Source organism: Aquarana catesbeiana, linkage group LG01 (assembly GCF_042186555.1).
Source record: "Aquarana catesbeiana isolate 2022-GZ linkage group LG01, ASM4218655v1, whole genome shotgun sequence".
NCBI lineage: Eukaryota > Metazoa > Chordata > Amphibia > Anura > Ranidae > Aquarana > Aquarana catesbeiana.
The window spans coordinates 883059419-883076410 of record NC_133324.1 but is presented as its reverse complement, the minus strand read 5'-3'; the positions used below and the strand labels follow the sequence as shown (position 1 = coordinate 883076410).

Genomic DNA, 16992 nt, shown 5'->3' with positions numbered 1-16992 from the left:
GTACGCGGAAGGAGATTTTCAACAAACTGCTGACTTTGGCGTTAAAAGGAAATATAATGGTTTTGGCTCAGGTTCTTTAGTAATTGTCTTGTGCAGTCACCGCTTCATTCACTACCACTTCCCAACTGCTTCTTTCACGTCTTGCATTGCTCCTCTTTGGGTGCCTCTCCATTGGGTGGATGTGTACAGGAGATACATCGTCCACCGCACCCAGCTCTATTATCGCATTACTGCATGTCTGGAGCAGGGTGCATGAGAAAATTCAAAATTGCTAAGAGCATAAGGGGAAAAGGTGTTTCTTTTTTTTTTTTTTTTTTTCTTTTGCAAAAGAGACTTTTCATGGGTTGTAGGTCAAGAAAGAAAATTATGTATGCAGCTAATACCCAGAGCACTATAGGTTTTTAAAATGGAAAGCAGTAATTGTCTTCTTTCAGACACATCTGTCTGATGAGTTCCAGCAGGGAGTCATTTATTTGTGTGTGTATAGGTTGAGTTACTGAACTCTGTAACAAAAAATCTTTTTTTACATCAAAGCATCAACAGCAAAGCAGATCATATGCAATATTTTATAATTCCTTAACCAAAAGAAAAAACTTTTTTTTTTCCTAAATGTTGTTTTTTAAGTCCTGCCCATAATAAAGAAAGAAAATATATACACAACCACTACACATACAATATACTTTAAGTGTAAGCAGTGCCTAAAAATTCACTGGCTTGTTTAAAGACTGTTACTTTACCTTGTCACTTCTCCAGCATTGCCCCATCAATCCTTCCACCAAAATATCTAATGTTGGCTGGTGTCTGAGCCTTGAAGGAATGGTGGTGAACTCCCTCCCTAATGTGAAGGTAGAGGTTGCATGTGGCAGGGGGTTGCTGGAAAGATGAGTTTCAGTAGGATAGGTTGGGGGGCTTACACAGACATTGTTGCTTTTCCCTGACAGGGTCTATTTAATAATGCAGTGCAAAAATTTAAGTTGTAAAAAGTACAATAACCAAAACAACCAGATTTTAGTTAAATATAGTCAAATTCTATAAGAATTGCTTTGATTGGCTTCTCTCTTCACATTTCTCCTGTACTTTGTATGACATCAATAAAGAGTAACTGTAGGATCACAGCTAAATACATCTTTCATTCCGGTGATGCAAACCAGTTTTGTTTAGGAAAAACTGTGCTGCAGCTGCTCAGGCCACATTGGCAGTGTTGTAGTTTGTTCCCTAGCCATTTAAGGCATTTTTAGACCCAAGAATAGAATTGTAATATATATTACAGCTTACCAGTCTTTATATGTGATTGCTGCATTTTTTCCATATTTTTTCCCTTTAATTTTGCCTGGTAATCCTGCAGATCAGTGGTCATCAACCCTGTCCTCAGGACCCACTAACAGGCCAGGTTTTATGTATTACCTTGGGGAGATGCAGACTAGAATACTGCAATCACTGAGCAGCAAATGATATCACCTGTGATGTATTTCAGTTATCTTGCAAACCTGGCTTGTTAGTGGGCCCTGAGGACATGGTTGATGACCACTGCTGCAGATAACACATTTTCTTTGTAAGGGTGACTACACTCCCTCTTCTGTATCTAAAGAGGAGCAGCATTGTCACCCTAGCACAGAACACCTCCCCTTTTCACCATTATTCACCCTATAAGGGTGAAGTGTCCTGTAGTTTACAGAATACCACAGGAAAGTGTATTAATATTGTTTGACAGTTCAGTGCACAGGAGGTTTCAAGGACACTACATTTCCGGTAGAATCAACAGGTGTGTATCTGAACACGCAGAACATATTCATAACCCGATAAAAGATAACTAATGTAGCCACCACATCTAAGGACTAGTAAGTTGCAATACATTACATTTTTTTCAGGCATTTAGATGCACACTAATGTTTGTAGCCCCATTAATCTTAGAGGGCGAGTTTGACAGGCAGTGCCATCTGTCAAACTCTGCAGCCTGAATTAAAACTGCAACGGCCGTAAAGCATTGCGACTGTTGCGATGTACTGTCCTTTGTATTGTCAGGTGGGTGGACAGGGGGCGATAAAACCGCAGATCAACTGCCCCCTGATTGCCCATGTAAAAAAGCCCTTAATGTAATACCAAAAGCTCCATTTTTTTTTTAAATAATGTATTGCTAACAAGCAGTAAAACATGCTCCAGTAATTTTTAATTCCCCTAGTGTGTGCCCAACACTTAATCTCCATGTTCTCCGCTGCTCTCTCCTGGCTGATTTTAGAACCCCCAAGGAGACAGGAGACGGCAGGAGCATGCGCACTGAAGGACACAGGAGGGGGGAAGAGGAGTGGCTAGCCACTCCAGGTAATGGTAGTGAATGGAGTGTGCACGCAAGAGTTACACCATGGAAACTGAAAGAAAGCATCACCAAACACCCAAGCAGCAGTGCTGAGAAGAAATATGTTAATTTACTAAAACTGGAGAGTGCCAAATCTGGTGCAGTTGTGCATAGAGACCAATCAGCTTCTAACTTCAGCTTGTTCAATTAAGCGTTAACAAAAAAAAAAACTGGCAGCTGATTGGCTTTAGTGTCACTTTAAATTGGTGAGTTTCTTCTGCCTTGAATAACAATTTTGAGAACTGAATACAATAATTGTCGTGTTTTTTTTCAAGTGAATAGGAAAAGCCACTGCCTTTATAAGGTGGAAGAAATATGTTTGTATCAGGGTTAATTTACTAAAACTGGAGAGTGCCAAATCTGGTGCAGTTGTGCATAGAAACCAATCAGCTTCTAACGTCAGCTTGTTCAATTAAGCTTTAACAACAACAAAAAAAACTGGAAGCTGATTGGCTACCATGCAGAGCTGCACCAGATTTTGCACTCCCCAGTTTTAGTAAATCAACCCCATCAAGAGGCATAACATAATGTATTACACCAAAATTACGGAAAAAAACATAGGCTTTAGTGTCACTTTAAATGGGTGGGTTTCTTCTGCCTTGAATAACAATTTTGAGAACTGAATACAATAATTGTGGTGTTTTTTTTTTTTTTGTTTTTTTTTTTTTAAACAATAATGTTAAGTTGTTATGTCATGTATTTTAACTCTATTTTCTTTTCCAGGAATTTATAATAAACTCCCCAGATTTTGAAGCAGCTAAATTCTGGGTAGGTAATATGGGGAAGACTGCCACCCATGCTGTGGTGTATGCTCAGCTGTACACATCAGATGGACAGTGCCATGGATTACACTCCTTTGTCATGCAGGTGAGGGAACTTCCCTTTTCACATTTTTAATTTTATAGATAACATCTTTTTTATTGCTAAATGAAGCAGATACAAAAAAGTTCTTATTTTTACTTATTTTTAAGTTCAGTGGAATATGTGTGAAACCAATGTCAGGTTTTTCTGCTGTCTAGGACATTGTTGGGAAGACATTGCCCAATCCCCAACACATCTGTGACAGTGTGAGAGCTCGTCTTTTAAGGCAGAGTGCTTCTATCACAGACCTACAAATTCTCCCTATATATACTTCCATTAATAATTTACTAAAAACAGTAATCTCACCTTGCTCTGCTCCTGCTTTATTTAACCACCTCCCACCCACCGTATAGTGAAATGATGGGCGCAAGGTGGTTCTCTTGTTCTGGGACGATGTCATATGACATCTTCCCACTCTCGCTGTGCTTGTGCACCCATAGGGGCGCTTGTTCGGCGATTGGTGGTGCACTCTGTCCCTGGGACATGGCGCATCACCAGTCTCAGCAAAGAGCCGATGACGAGGCTCTTTAGCCACGTGATCAGCGTTACAGCCACGTGTCCAATTACAGCTAATTAAATGTAAACAAGGAAATGCCGGTTAACAGCATTCCTGTCCTCACACTGACAGAGTGTGAGGAGAGGAGCGACGATCAGTGGAATTTCCTCACAGGGGAGATCTGCACAGAGAATCAGGGCACTGATCATCAGTGCAGTCCCAACAGTGCCCAGCAGTGATGCCAATCAGTGCCCATCATTGATGCCAGTCAATGCTGCATTTCAGTGCCCATCAGAGCCTGCCTATCAGTGCCACCTATCAGTGCTGCATATTAGTGCTACCTCATCAGCACACATCAGTGAAGGAGAAAAATTACTTATTTACAAAATTTTATAACAGAAACTAAGAAAAACATTTTTTTCAAAAATGTTGGTCTTTTTTTTTGTTTTTTTAGCAAAAAATAAAAAACCCAGTGGTGATAAAATACCAGTAAAAGAAAGCTCTACGTGTCTCAAAAAATGATAGAAAATGTTGTTTGGGTACAACATTGCATGACTGCGCAATTGTCATTCAAAGTGCAATAGCGTCGAAAGCTGAAAATTGGCCTGGCAAGGAAGGGGGTAAAAGTGCTCAGTAGTTAATATTCACATCAAACACCAGAATGGGGGAAAATGGAATCCTAGTGATTGTTGGTGCCAGATTGACTGGTATGAGTTTTATAATCGCTAGTCTTCAGGAATTTTCACGCCCAACAAGTCACAATCCAGGATCAGGCTCCGGGTTCAGTAGCTGAAACCACAGACACATTTGTGATTATAAACAGGCCAAGTTTGATGCACAAATAGTGGTAGCAGTATGGAAGCAAGGCAGAAGCATAGTCGGAGATTAAAGGGTTAACATCCGTAGTCTAAAGTTTCAGGTTTGAAATGGAGAGCAACAAAGAATGCATTGACAGCCAAGGGCCCGTACATAAGTGGTGTGTAGCAGAAGCAAGAAGAGTAACTTGGTGGCAAAAGCACAAGAATCTGGCAAACAGGAAGTGCAGAGAAATGGCTTAAAGTGGTTCTAAACCTCAGACATGAATTATGAACAAAGCATATCCCTCTATAGTGTGTACTTGTCTCAATTAAGAGCACTAAGTGACATTTTTGTCTGCTGCTTCATTCCTCTGCCATAAGCATGAGTCACTTCTGACAAGTTTTCCTGACGCAAAGAGAAAAAAGGTGACAGGGGAGAGGAACCTCCAGCTGATTGACAGCCTCAGGTCTGTTCCTGTGTGATGTGTGAAGGGGGGGGGGGGGATGTCCCTTCCCTCCAATTAGCTGTCAGAGCTCTCCTCGCTGAGCTCTGAAGAGTGTAATTTCAGCTCTTCGTCCCCTTTTTCTGACAGTTCAGACAATCTTTATAAATTCTGGACTTTGAACGGATGTAGAGAAGAGAAGACTGCAGATAAACAGGTACAACTTGTGTAGGAGGATTTTTCTTTATTTCATCTCTGTGTATCACTTCACTGGTTATGCAGCAGCAGTCCCCAAACTTTTCCTTTTTTGCACCAGGGACCGATTTAGTGACAGACAATTTTTCCAGGGTTCGGGGAGGTGACTGGATATTCACGGAGTGGATCCTCAGACCCCCAGCACAGCCTCCTTTTACAGCACAGTCCCTCATTTAAATCAGTGTACACAGTTGCCCTTTAAAGCAGTCCCACAGTGCCCTCAGTTCCCCACGTCACACTCCCCATTTTACATTGCAGTCCCCTTTACATTACAATGCCCCTTTACAGTGCAGTCCCCTTAACATTAATGTAACATGTACTGCACTGTAAAGGGGGGGGCTGTGATCGGTAGGGGACTGCACTGTAAATGGGCACTGTGATAAGCAGTAAAAGGAACTGCACTGTAAAGGGGTACCGTAAGATTACAGTGCCCCTTTAGAGTGCAGTCCCCTTTATATCAAAGTGGCCCTTTACATCACCCCCCCCTCCAATCACACTGTCCCTTTCAGTCATTCCAATCCCCTTTTCTCTTCAATCACAGTGCTCCCTTTTACTCCTACCTTTTGCAGGGCAGAGGCAGGATTCAACCTTTGTGTCTTCTCCAGGGTCTCCTGCCCCACAGATGATGTCACCCTATTAGCATGGCAAGGGGCAGGAGATGCTGCAATTTATCATATTAAAAATAGGGTGATTACCTGCTTGTTAATATGAAAAGACTCTCACTCTCCATGCAGATCGCCAGGAGAGCTGGGAGAGAAGACACAGGCATGCCCACAAAGCAGGAGGTGAGCGGTGACCGCAACCTGTGATAGCCCTGTCTGGACCGTTGTTGATGCTCACCTCCCACTGTGCGGCCTGGTCAACAATGGGCCACGGACCTGTACCAGTCCGTGGCCCAGGGGTTGGGGACCCCTGGACTAAAGGATCAGACAAGAAGCTATCCAGAGCTGTGATTAGGAAGAGCCAATGCCAGGTACAGCAGTAAACCCGGGATTCAGATCCTGGCACAAGAGCCTTTAGAGTTTACTCCAAGTGGTGTTCAAAGCAAAAAACATCAAGTGAGCTTCAGTTTGGTGGATGGAAACACCTTAAAATGGCCTAGAAAGGCTATGGTAATTCGTATAACCCTCCTAACTTTGTGGTGAGCAGAAAAACATCTCAGAATTTACAACGCATTCAACCTTTCAGGTGGATGGGCTACAAGAGCTGAGGACCATGTTGGGTTCCACTCCTGTCATCCTTTGGGGTGTTTTAGAATGGGAGATTTGCAGCATGAATGTGCAGCGAACAAACTGTAATTGTGCAATGTCAACATGGACCAGAATCTCAAAAAATGATTCATGAATGTTGTGGAATCCATGCCACGGAGAACTGAGGCTGTTTTAAGAGCAAAGGGAGGACCTACCCAGCATTAGTACTGTATAGTGTTCCTATTAATTTGCTCAGTGAGTGTATGTAGAACTCATAATTTGTGGCCTGTTCCTGTGCTAATTTAACAAAAGCCTTTCTTGAGAGACTCATGGGGTCCATTGCCAATCCCCTTCTGAAGATGCTAGTTGCCTGGCTAGTACAAAAAAAAAGATTCCTCTATCCCTTTATATAGTGTGGATGGACAGATCTCCCTGTTGGGTTATTGAATTCTGACAGCCACTGGTGGCAGCTGTCAGAACACCTGGACATCTGCTCTTTCAGTTTTCCAGTTGAAGGGTATTGGACAGGAGGGGGCAGATTGTACCACCCTCTAAGCAAATTTCTCCTAGTTAATTAGGAACCAGCCCAAATTCAATCAGTGTATGGCCAGCTTTATGCCTCATTCACACAGCTGTAATAAAGTTACTGGTGTTAGTACACGTGTTTTCTAAGCGAAACGTTTCTGCGTAATGACCAGTAAAATACTTGTGTATACATAAGTTTAAAAGCGTAAAGACCAATGCATAACTTGTTTTTTATGATCATTTTTTTCCCCCCTTGTTTAAATTTAATTTACACACTTACAAACGCGTATGCATGAGTATATACGTGTAAGCACATGTTCTTTTTGCAATCTGTGTTAGTCTCGGTTCACATATATGCGGTGTGACACATCACATGTGATTTGCACAGGAATCACACCACATTACTGTGCAAATCACATGCGATGTGGTGCAATTTGAGCCATTCATTTGTCATTTTTTTCCCATACATAAATGGGATTGCATAGGTTGATTTTGTCAATCGCACTGCGTTTTGCAGCCTTAAAGTGGATGTAAACTTGATTCATGAAATCTGACCTGGGCTTTACTTTTCTCTCTCCAAAGCCCTGAGTCCCGTGTCTTTCTGCTGCTCCGTTATTCTCTTATCAGCATGATAACTTCTGACAAGTTCTCTGACACAGGAGATAAAAGCAGCTGGAAATTTGTGCTGGGAAGGCTGCTATAAATAGATTAGCAGAGAGCTGGTCTATTCACAGCACAGCTCTGCATGTATCTTCCTTGCTCTGCCTATGTGGAGGGTTGTGTGTGTGCCTTTCCTCCAATCAGCTCTCACACAGTGTATGACAAGACTCCACTCCCACAGCTGAAAGAGGAAGTAAAAATTCTACCATGATGTTCACATTCTAAAGAATATAGAAAGGGAAAGACAGAAGATATACCTGTACATGTAAAACTTATGTAGGGAGATTTGTTCATCTCTGTGTATCATCTTAAGCTGTTCACTTCACTGGGTGTATGTGAGGGTTTACATCCACTTTAAGGATCTGAGAACACCTCATGTTTATGCACCTCTGTGAATAGCTCCATTGAAAACAACGCAGCTGTATTCAGATCTGTAATTAAAAAAACACTTGTATATGTGTTTTTTTATGACGGTGTGAATGAAACTTTAGAGTCACTGATGTTTTAAACAAAATTACACCTGGCTTATGTTAGGTTTGCAGTATAGATATAAGTTGTGTTTTAGTAGAGCCCTTCTTTAAATGTGATTTTTTTTTTTTTTTTTTTTTTTTTTTATAATGCAGCATAAGCTTTATATTTTATTCCTAAATTTTTAATTACAAAAGCAATTAAAGCAAATGGCTTGTGAAATGTTTATTTGCTTAATTAAGCCACACAGTTTGTGTCCCCGGTGCTGTTTGGCTGACAGCAGTCACGGCAATTAACCTTCCTCTAAATCCCAGCCACAGGTATGCTGCCGCCATGCTGCTTCTCACACTTGTATAGCCTATAATAGGATTCAAGCTGCAGTGAATCTTTTACCCTATTCTTTTTACTGGATGTATTTTCTTGACATAAGTGACATAAGTGCTTGTTGTACTACATTGTGGCAAAAAAAAAAAAAACTTTGCAATAGAATGGTATTTAAAGAGAACATATCGCCACTTTAAATTACGGGTAAAACTACAGAAATATCAAGTGCATTAAATGCTTATTTTCAGTGTTTTTTTCCTATAAACAGATTTGTATTTACTTGCAACATTTCCTCTGGGCTTACTGGCAAATTTGGCAGTATCTAATTACTGTCTGTGCTGGCCCATCTCCACCAATTCCTTCACCTCCCTACATGACCTCTTTTAATGTAGCTGCTGAGTATAGTATTGATTGTCACTTGAAGGACAGCTCTGAGTAGTCTGCTGGGCCTGCTGACATCTTTCCAAGATGGGGCACTCATCAGCAGTCTGATGGGAGGCTTTTAAAGGTAAATAACATCCATAAAATACATTAAATGGATAGGATCTAGGATAGGCAACTAGGATCACCGGTTCAAACTCCAACCACGAAACTACCCGCCTGGAGTTTGCATATTCTCCCATTATCTGCGTGGGTTTCTTCCAGGTACTCTGGTTTCCTCCCACACTCCAAAGATATGTTGATAGGTTAATTGGCTCCTGTTTAAATTGGCCCTATTATGTGTATGTGTGAATGTGAGTTAGGGACCATAGATTGTAAGCTCCTTGAGGACAGGCACTCATGTACAGTATCTCACAAAAGTCAGTACACCCCTTTTTTTTAAAAATGTTATTATATCTTTTCATGTGACAACACTGAAGAAAATACACTTTGCTGCAATGTAAAGTAGTGAGTGTACAGCTTGTATAACAGTGTAAATTTGCTGTCCCTCAACACACAGCTATTAATGTCTAAACTGCTGGCAACAAAAGTGAGTACAGCCCTAAGTGAAAATGTCCAAATTGGGCCCAATTAGCCATTTTCCCTCTCTTGTATCATGTGACTTGTTAGTGTTACAAAGTCTCAGGTTTGAATGGGGAGCAGGTGTGTTAAATTTGGTGTTATCGCTCTCACTCTCTCATACTGGTCACTAGAAGTTCAACAGCAACTCGTGGCAAAGAACTTTCTGAGGATCTGAAAAAAAGAATTGTTGCTCTACATAAAGATGGCCTAGGCTATAAGAAGATTGCCAAGACCCTGAAACTGAGCTGCAGCACGGTGGGCAAGACCATACAGCGGTTTAACAGGACAGATTCCACTCAGAACAGGCCTTGCCGTGGTCGACCAAAGAAGTTGAGTGTACGTGCTCAGCGTCATATCCAGAGGTTGTCTTTGGGAAATAGACGTATGAGTGCTGCCAGCATTGCTGCAGAGGTTGAAGGGGTGGAGGATCAGCCTGTCAGTGCTCAGACCATACACCGCACACTGCATCAAATTAGTCTGTATGGCTATCATCCCAGAAGGAAGCCTCTTCTAAAGATGATGCACAAGAAAGCCCACAAACAGTTTGCTGAAGACAAGCAGACTAAGGACATGGATTACTGAAACATGTCCTGTGGTCTGATGAGACCAAGATAAATTAATTTGGTTCAGATGGTGTCAAGGGTGGGCAGGGGGCAACCAGGTGAGGAGTACAAAGACAAGTGTGTCTTGCCTACAGTCAAGCATGGTGGTGGGAGTGTCATGGTCTGGGGCTGCATGAGTGCTGCTGGCACTGGGGAGCTACAGTGAATTGAGGGAACCATGAATGCCAACATGTACTGTGACATACTGAAGCAGAGCATGATGCCCTTTCTTCGAAGACTGGGCCGCAGGGCAGTATTCCAACATAACGACCCCAAACACACCTCCAAGATGACCACTGCCTTGCTAAAGAAGCTGAGAGTAAAGGTGATGGACTGGCCAAGCATGTCTTCAGACCTAAACCCCACCAGCTCTGCAATGTTGTCATGGAGGAGTGGAAGAGGACTCAAGTGGCAACCTGTGAAGCTCTGGTTAACTCCATGCCCAAGGGAGTTAAGGCAGTGCTGGAAAATAATGGTGGCCACACAAAATATTGACACTTTGGGCCCAATTTGGACATTTTCACTTAGGGATGTATTCACTTTTGTTGCCGGTGGTTTAGACATTAATTGTGTGTGTTGAGTTATTTTGAGGGGACAGCAAATTTACACTGTTATACAAGCTGTACACTCACTACTTTACATTGTAAGCATAGCAAAGTGTAATTTCTTCAGTGTTGTCACATGAAAAGATATAATACATTTTTTTTTAAATGTGAGGGGTGTACTGACTTTTGTGAGATACTGTAAATGTACAATATATATATTTTTACACACAGCACAATGAGAAGCTAGAGTGTGTGTGCAGTCAGAGGAAAGGCCACTATCTGTCACTCTTTAGATGACAGCTGATCCCCTGATTGCCTTAGCATTGTCAGTTACCTTTTTAAATGTTTTTTGACAGTTGGTGTTACATTCCATTTTTTATTTTATTTTATTGCAGCCTTAGTTTTTTACATACATTCTAAAGCAACTGAATTTTAAAAGCATACTCCATCTTTCTGACCATGTTTCATGTTACACCCATAGTTAGAGTGTAAATCATGAGTGTACTACAGTGTACACTTGTGTGAGGGCCATGTTTTCCAGCAAAGGGATGCATAGGTGTTCCATGCAGACAGTCCAACTCATGTTAATTGGGATGCAGCAGCTGCACGGTCACATCCGCTGCTTCCAATTCGACATCTGTGTGGGTACGAGTGCAGGGCCCCCAAACGCAGGCAGTCTGTGTTCAGAACAATGCACCCACACCCGCATGATTAGATGATTAGAAGCAGCAGCTGTGTACCAACTGACATAACTGGGACTGTCTGCACAGGGATGCATTGAATACCTGTGTGTCCTAATGCAGGTAAATACAGCCCTGCACGCTGTAGTACACCAATGTGAAGGAGGCCTAACATGAAACGTGGTTGCACTCCCCAATCCCTGAATCACAGGGTGCTTCTCCCTACAGTGGTCTGCTTATTTTTAGTTTAGCATGGCTCTTCCAGCACACATGTCTTTATTCATTACAGATGACTACAAGCCCCATCTGCCACCAAAGCAGGGGTACTCACAGATCTCAAAGGAACATAAATGTGGTGATGTTAATTGCTTCTTTCTTCCAGCCCCATAATGGTAGGTCTGTACCCCAATACAGACCTAGGGCTGGGATGTAAACAATGATGGAGCCTGGGCATTGCATCCAGAACATACTGATCATGGCTACAATAATATGCAGGCCTCAATGCAAACATTTAATAAATGTATCGTATATACTTGAGTATAAGCCGACCCGAATATAAGTCGAGGCACCTAATTTTACCACAAAAAACTGGGAAAACTTATTGACTCGAGTATAAGCCTAGGGTGAGAATGAAGCAGCTACTGTAAGTTGAAAAGAGGGTCAACAATGCCCATCTGCACCCTCACCGTTCCCATCTTCAGTTTCACTGTGCCCATTTTCAACCTCACTGTGCCCATTGCATGCCTCACTGTGCCCATTGCAAGCTTCACTGTGCCCATTGCAAGCCTCACTGTGCCCATGTACCTTATCTGCCGTGTCAGTATTGATGTGGAGGGAAGGAAAGGGTGATTGTAAAGGCTCGTTTTTTTTCTATTAAAAAAAAAAACATGTTTATGCAGTTGGGTCCTCCTCTTCTCGAGTCTCTCTTCGGTGCTCCTGGCCCCTCCCTCCTGTTCAGTGCCCCCACAGCAAGCAGCTTCCTATGGGGGCACCTGAGCCGAGTCACAGCTCCCTGTGTCCACTCAGACACGGAGCCCCGACCCGGCACCGTCTCCTCTCTTCCCTGATTAGCTAGCTGACTGTGATTGACAGCAGTGGGAGCCAATGGCGCGGCTGTGTCTCAGCCAATCAGGAAAGAGAATCTCGGAAGGCCGAGACACTCATGGACATTGCTGGACAGACAGGTAAGTGTTGGGGGGGGGCTGCTGCACACAGAAGGCTTTTTATCTTAATGCATAGAATGCATTAGGATAAAAAACCTTCTGGCTTTACAACCCCTTTCAGACTTTACAGAAAGATCTGCTCTTACTTCATCATGTGTCGTTGGGACAGGAAGTGAAGGGAAATCTCAAAGTGACTCAGACAAAAAGAAAGAAAATGATTTGGCTTTACATACACTTTAAACATTTGCACCATATATACGTAGTTTGCTATTAAGCTTAAGCTGTGTAGGCGGTTTTCACTGTCAGGGCCGTCAGGATGTGGAACACCCTTCCACAATCGGTGTCAGCAAGAAGTATTAATTGTTTTTAAAAAAAAAAAAAACTCTTGGGCAAGCATCTTGGTGAACACAATATTCAGGGATATGGGAAATGATTATTGACATGAACTTGCACACTTCCACACAGCTTGAACGGGCTGGACTAATGTCTTTATTCAGCACTACCAACTACTGTTATGCCCCGTACACACGGTCGGACTTTGTTCGGACATTCCAACAACAAAATCCATGGACTTTTTCCGACGGATGTTGGCTCAAACTTGTCTTGCATACACACGGTCACACAAAGTTATCGGAAAATCCAATCGTTCTGAACGCGGTGACGTAAAACACATACGTCGGGACTATAAACGGGGCAGTAGCCAATAGCTTTCATCTCTTTATTTATTCTGAGCATGCGTGGCACTTTGTGCGTCGGATTTGTGCACACATGATCGGAAATTCCGACAACGGATTTTGTTGTCGGAAAATTTTATAGCCTGCTCTCAAACTTTGTGTATCGGAAATTCCGATGGAAAATGTGTGATGGAGCCTACACACGGTCGGAATTTCTGACAACAAGGTCCTATCACACATTTTCCGTTGGAAAATCCGACCGTGTGTACGGGGCATAAGAGTATTTGAGAACGGGTGACAGCTCTAGTTGCCTATTATAGACACTGCTTCTTGCTTAGTAGTGCTGCACATTACATTTAAAATGACTTATAATAGTTTGTTAATGCTGACATTTACTTTATTGAACTATGTGAAGTGTGCATTTTTAAAAATCAGTCCACAATAAAGTCTAAGTTTACTAAAAAATGTAGAAAAATAAAATCAGCACAAGGGGCAGTACTAACGTTTAATGCAAAGTGTCCCTTGTGTTGCTGACTGCTGAAATCTGAAGTCCTCTGATTCCTACCTACTCCCACAATCATGATCTTCTGGTACTGTGGGGGTATCCCATTCATAGAAGCTGTATTGCTGTACTATAGCAGTCTCGCAGTCCGCTTTTCTTTCATGGAAGCTATAGTACAGCATCTCTGAATGGAGGAGGGGGGCGGAAAAGGCGGCATAGTCAGCACTATTGACAGTGCCTGTGACAGGTCCCTCGGCTCATATTAACTCCCGCAGCATCAGAAGATTACAACTGCGGGAGTAGGGGGATCAGAGGACTTTGGATTTCAGCTAAAGCAGCAGCCAGCAACACGGGGGACAGTGTGCACTGATTTTAACTATAATCCCTGATTTAAAAAATAAAGATTTTTGACTAAACTTAGGCTTTAGGCCTTCCTTATAGTATGATTTTATTTATTAGTTTGTTGAAGTTGCAGCGACTTAGAGAAAGGCTGTATGACAAAGTTACAAAATGGAAAATCTCTTGCACATTGCTTTTTGAAATAAATAATAAACATGGATCTAACCGATAGTGTTATGTCCTTCAAGAAGGATTAATGAATAAGTACAGAGAATTGGGGAGAATTGCACAGCTTTTCAGACTTATTTTAGTAAGGATAAGTGCAGTAACCCTTCAGCACAACCTCACAGCCATAGTCCATTTATTTCACTCTACTAAATTGAATTCTGATGGCACTTCATCATTGCTCTCTGCTCTACTTAGCTTTGACCTTGTGTTTGGACCTGTTTAATAAAACGGAAGTGAACTTTCAGTTTAAATTACATAAATGTATTCTAGGTGCATAAAACATTATGCAAAGTCTTACAGTCTGATTTCTTAAAGTGGTGTTCCACCGAAAAAAAAAAAAAAAAGCATGAATGTTCCTAAAAAAAAAAATTGGGAATTTTTTTTTTTTTTACTCACCTCCTAAATGGCTGTTGCTAGGGGGTCCCTCGTAGTCTGCCTCCTTCAGTGCCTGGGCTGGGGACATCACTTCCCCTCGGCGTAGGAAGGGCTCAGCTCTGCCCCCTCCCTCTTGTCAATCATCTGGGACACATTACAGGTCCCAGATGACTGAGCGGCCAATCGCGGCGCCGCTCACGCATGCGCAGTAGGTGCCCGGCTGTGAAGCCACAGTGGGGCGCCCACAGTTGCAATGCCGGCGCCGCCGAACGGAGGGGGAGATGAGCTGAGCTTCTGCCCCCCGCATCGCTGGACCGTGGGACAAGTAAGTGTCCGATTATTAAAAGTCAGCAGCTGCAGTATTTGTAGCTGCTGACTTTTAATTTTTTTTTTTTTAATGGGAACTCCTCTTTAAGAAAGCAGCCATAGCCTGTTTTGAAAAGCCTGGATTCTGCCAGAATGCTTCAAGGAAGAATCCTTTCTCTTTGTTTGGAAGCAATGGCCTCTGTGCCAGAGGTTCAACCTGCCCCCTGCTAAGTTAAGCCTAGTACTCACTATCAGGTTTTTTTTTTTCAACCTAGCAGGTTGAACGAAAAAAAAAAACCTGACAGCTTAAGTTGGAGCCGCTGTACTAACATCAGGCTCAACTTAAGCTGTCCCCTGCTGAGCTATTGTGTTCTGACAAGGGGATGGTACGGAGCTGCAGGAGCCATTCCCTCCATGAACACTGACTGTGTTGATGGAGGAATCAAGTCATTTTTTTTTCCTTCCACCCATGGTCTATGGGCTGCTTAAGTCCTCATGCACACAGGACATTTTACTTTTCTTTCCTGGACGCCTTTGCTCCAGGGTAGGAAAACACAGCTTAAAAACCTGCCTAAAGCCGCATTTTGCATGCATGTTAATGTATGTTCAGGTGCGTTTATGTGTCTTTGAGCGTTTAGTTGTAATGCATTCTATTGGCCAGAAAATACATTTATTTAATACATTAAAATGCGTGTGGACAAGCCTAGCATCTAGCAATAACGCGCATTTATGCGTGTTTGGCCTTTGTTCCGCCATTTTTGATTCCCAGTTTGCATGAGGCTTAAGACTTTGTGTACCTTTTTTAAATCCATCTAGATGCATTTAGCTGATTTAAAATGAAACGTGTTATTGTGGTTTCATAAACTTTATAATGTGGTGACCTAAGTCTACCATTTTGGTTGCACCTTTATAAAGAAGAACTGAGATGACACTTCCAGTCTCTTGTTAGTAGGTTCGTTTTAAATGTAATATTTTTGAAACCTGCACCTCAATCAATTTTTAAATATGTAGACAATTTGTTTTTTGTGTCATAAACAGATACGTGACCCTAAAACTCTGCTTCCGATGCCAGGAGTGATGGTTGGTGACATTGGCAAGAAACTGGGTCAAAATGGATTAGACAACGGGTGAGTGACAATGCCTGAGTATTGAGAAATGGATATATGTATTCTCCACACTCAACCTCATTTATCAAGGTGTCTGAATGCTGAGCTGTCTATTGGGCAGAAGAACCAGCCAGGCTCTCACTGTGAAAACAATTAAACCTGCCAGTGAAATCTGAAGTTATATCTAGACTGATGGAACAAAACAATTATTGTATGCATTTATTAAAACATGTAGTGTATTTTTACATATAACCATCATAAATATGTGAACTTGTCTTGATGTCAGTTCCCTGCAGTCCTCTGCGCAGTAGTGCTCTGACTGGGAGAGGAAAGGCCAGTACTCACTCTGCTGCTTTTTATATCAGTCAACAGTGTGAACATGTTTGCAGTGCATAATACTCCCTCTGCATAGCCATTCATAAATCACTATGCAGCAAGCACAATAACCGGATATTGTCGTATCAAGTCAATCATAGGAGGTCAGCAAGATCTGAGAAGTGGGCCTGCGGCATAGCTCTACATGGGTTACAACACTGAGTGGGGTGGCACAGTGGTTGTGCAGGCACTGGGGTCCTTGTTTTGAGTCTCGGTCAGGACATTATCTGCTTGGAGTTTGCATGTTCTCCCTCTGTTTGCATGGGTTTCTTTTGGGCACACCGGTTTCCACCCACACTCCAAAGGCATACTGTTAGACATGACCAAATTAACCTAAATTGGCCCTAGTATGTGTGTCCCAAGCCAAAGCAAATAGGTAGGGTTGAGGGTGGTTACCTACCTCAAAGAAAATTCGATGCTAAAGGTTTTTAAGGGCCCCCGAACAGATATACTGTATGTTTGAGTGTATATATAGATATATTGCCAAAAGTATTGGGACGCCTGCCTTTACACGCACATGAACTTTAATGGCATCCCAGTCTTAGCCCGTAGGGTTCAATATTGGGTTGGCCCACCCTTTGCAGCTATAACAGCTTCAACTCTTCTGGGAAGGCTGTCCACAAGGTTTAGGAGTGTGTCTATGGGAATGTTTGATCACTCTTCCAGAAGCGCATTTGTGAGATCAGGCACTGATGTTGGACAAGAAGGCCTGGCTCGCAGTCT

The 16992-nt window shown here is 42.4% G+C and overlaps 1 protein-coding gene across 2 annotated transcripts in view; it reads left to right on the top strand.

The window, feature by feature from the left end:
- Positions 1-16992, top strand: part of ACOX3 (acyl-CoA oxidase 3, pristanoyl) — a 195462-nt gene that overhangs the window by 40197 nt on the left and 138273 nt on the right. For both annotated transcript variants that reach the window (XM_073610777.1, XM_073610785.1), the window contains exons 6-7: positions 3077-3220; positions 15827-15915. In XM_073610777.1, the coding sequence (XP_073466878.1) occupies positions 3077-3220; positions 15827-15915 (233 nt within the window). The remainder of the gene's footprint in view (positions 1-3076; positions 3221-15826; positions 15916-16992) is intronic.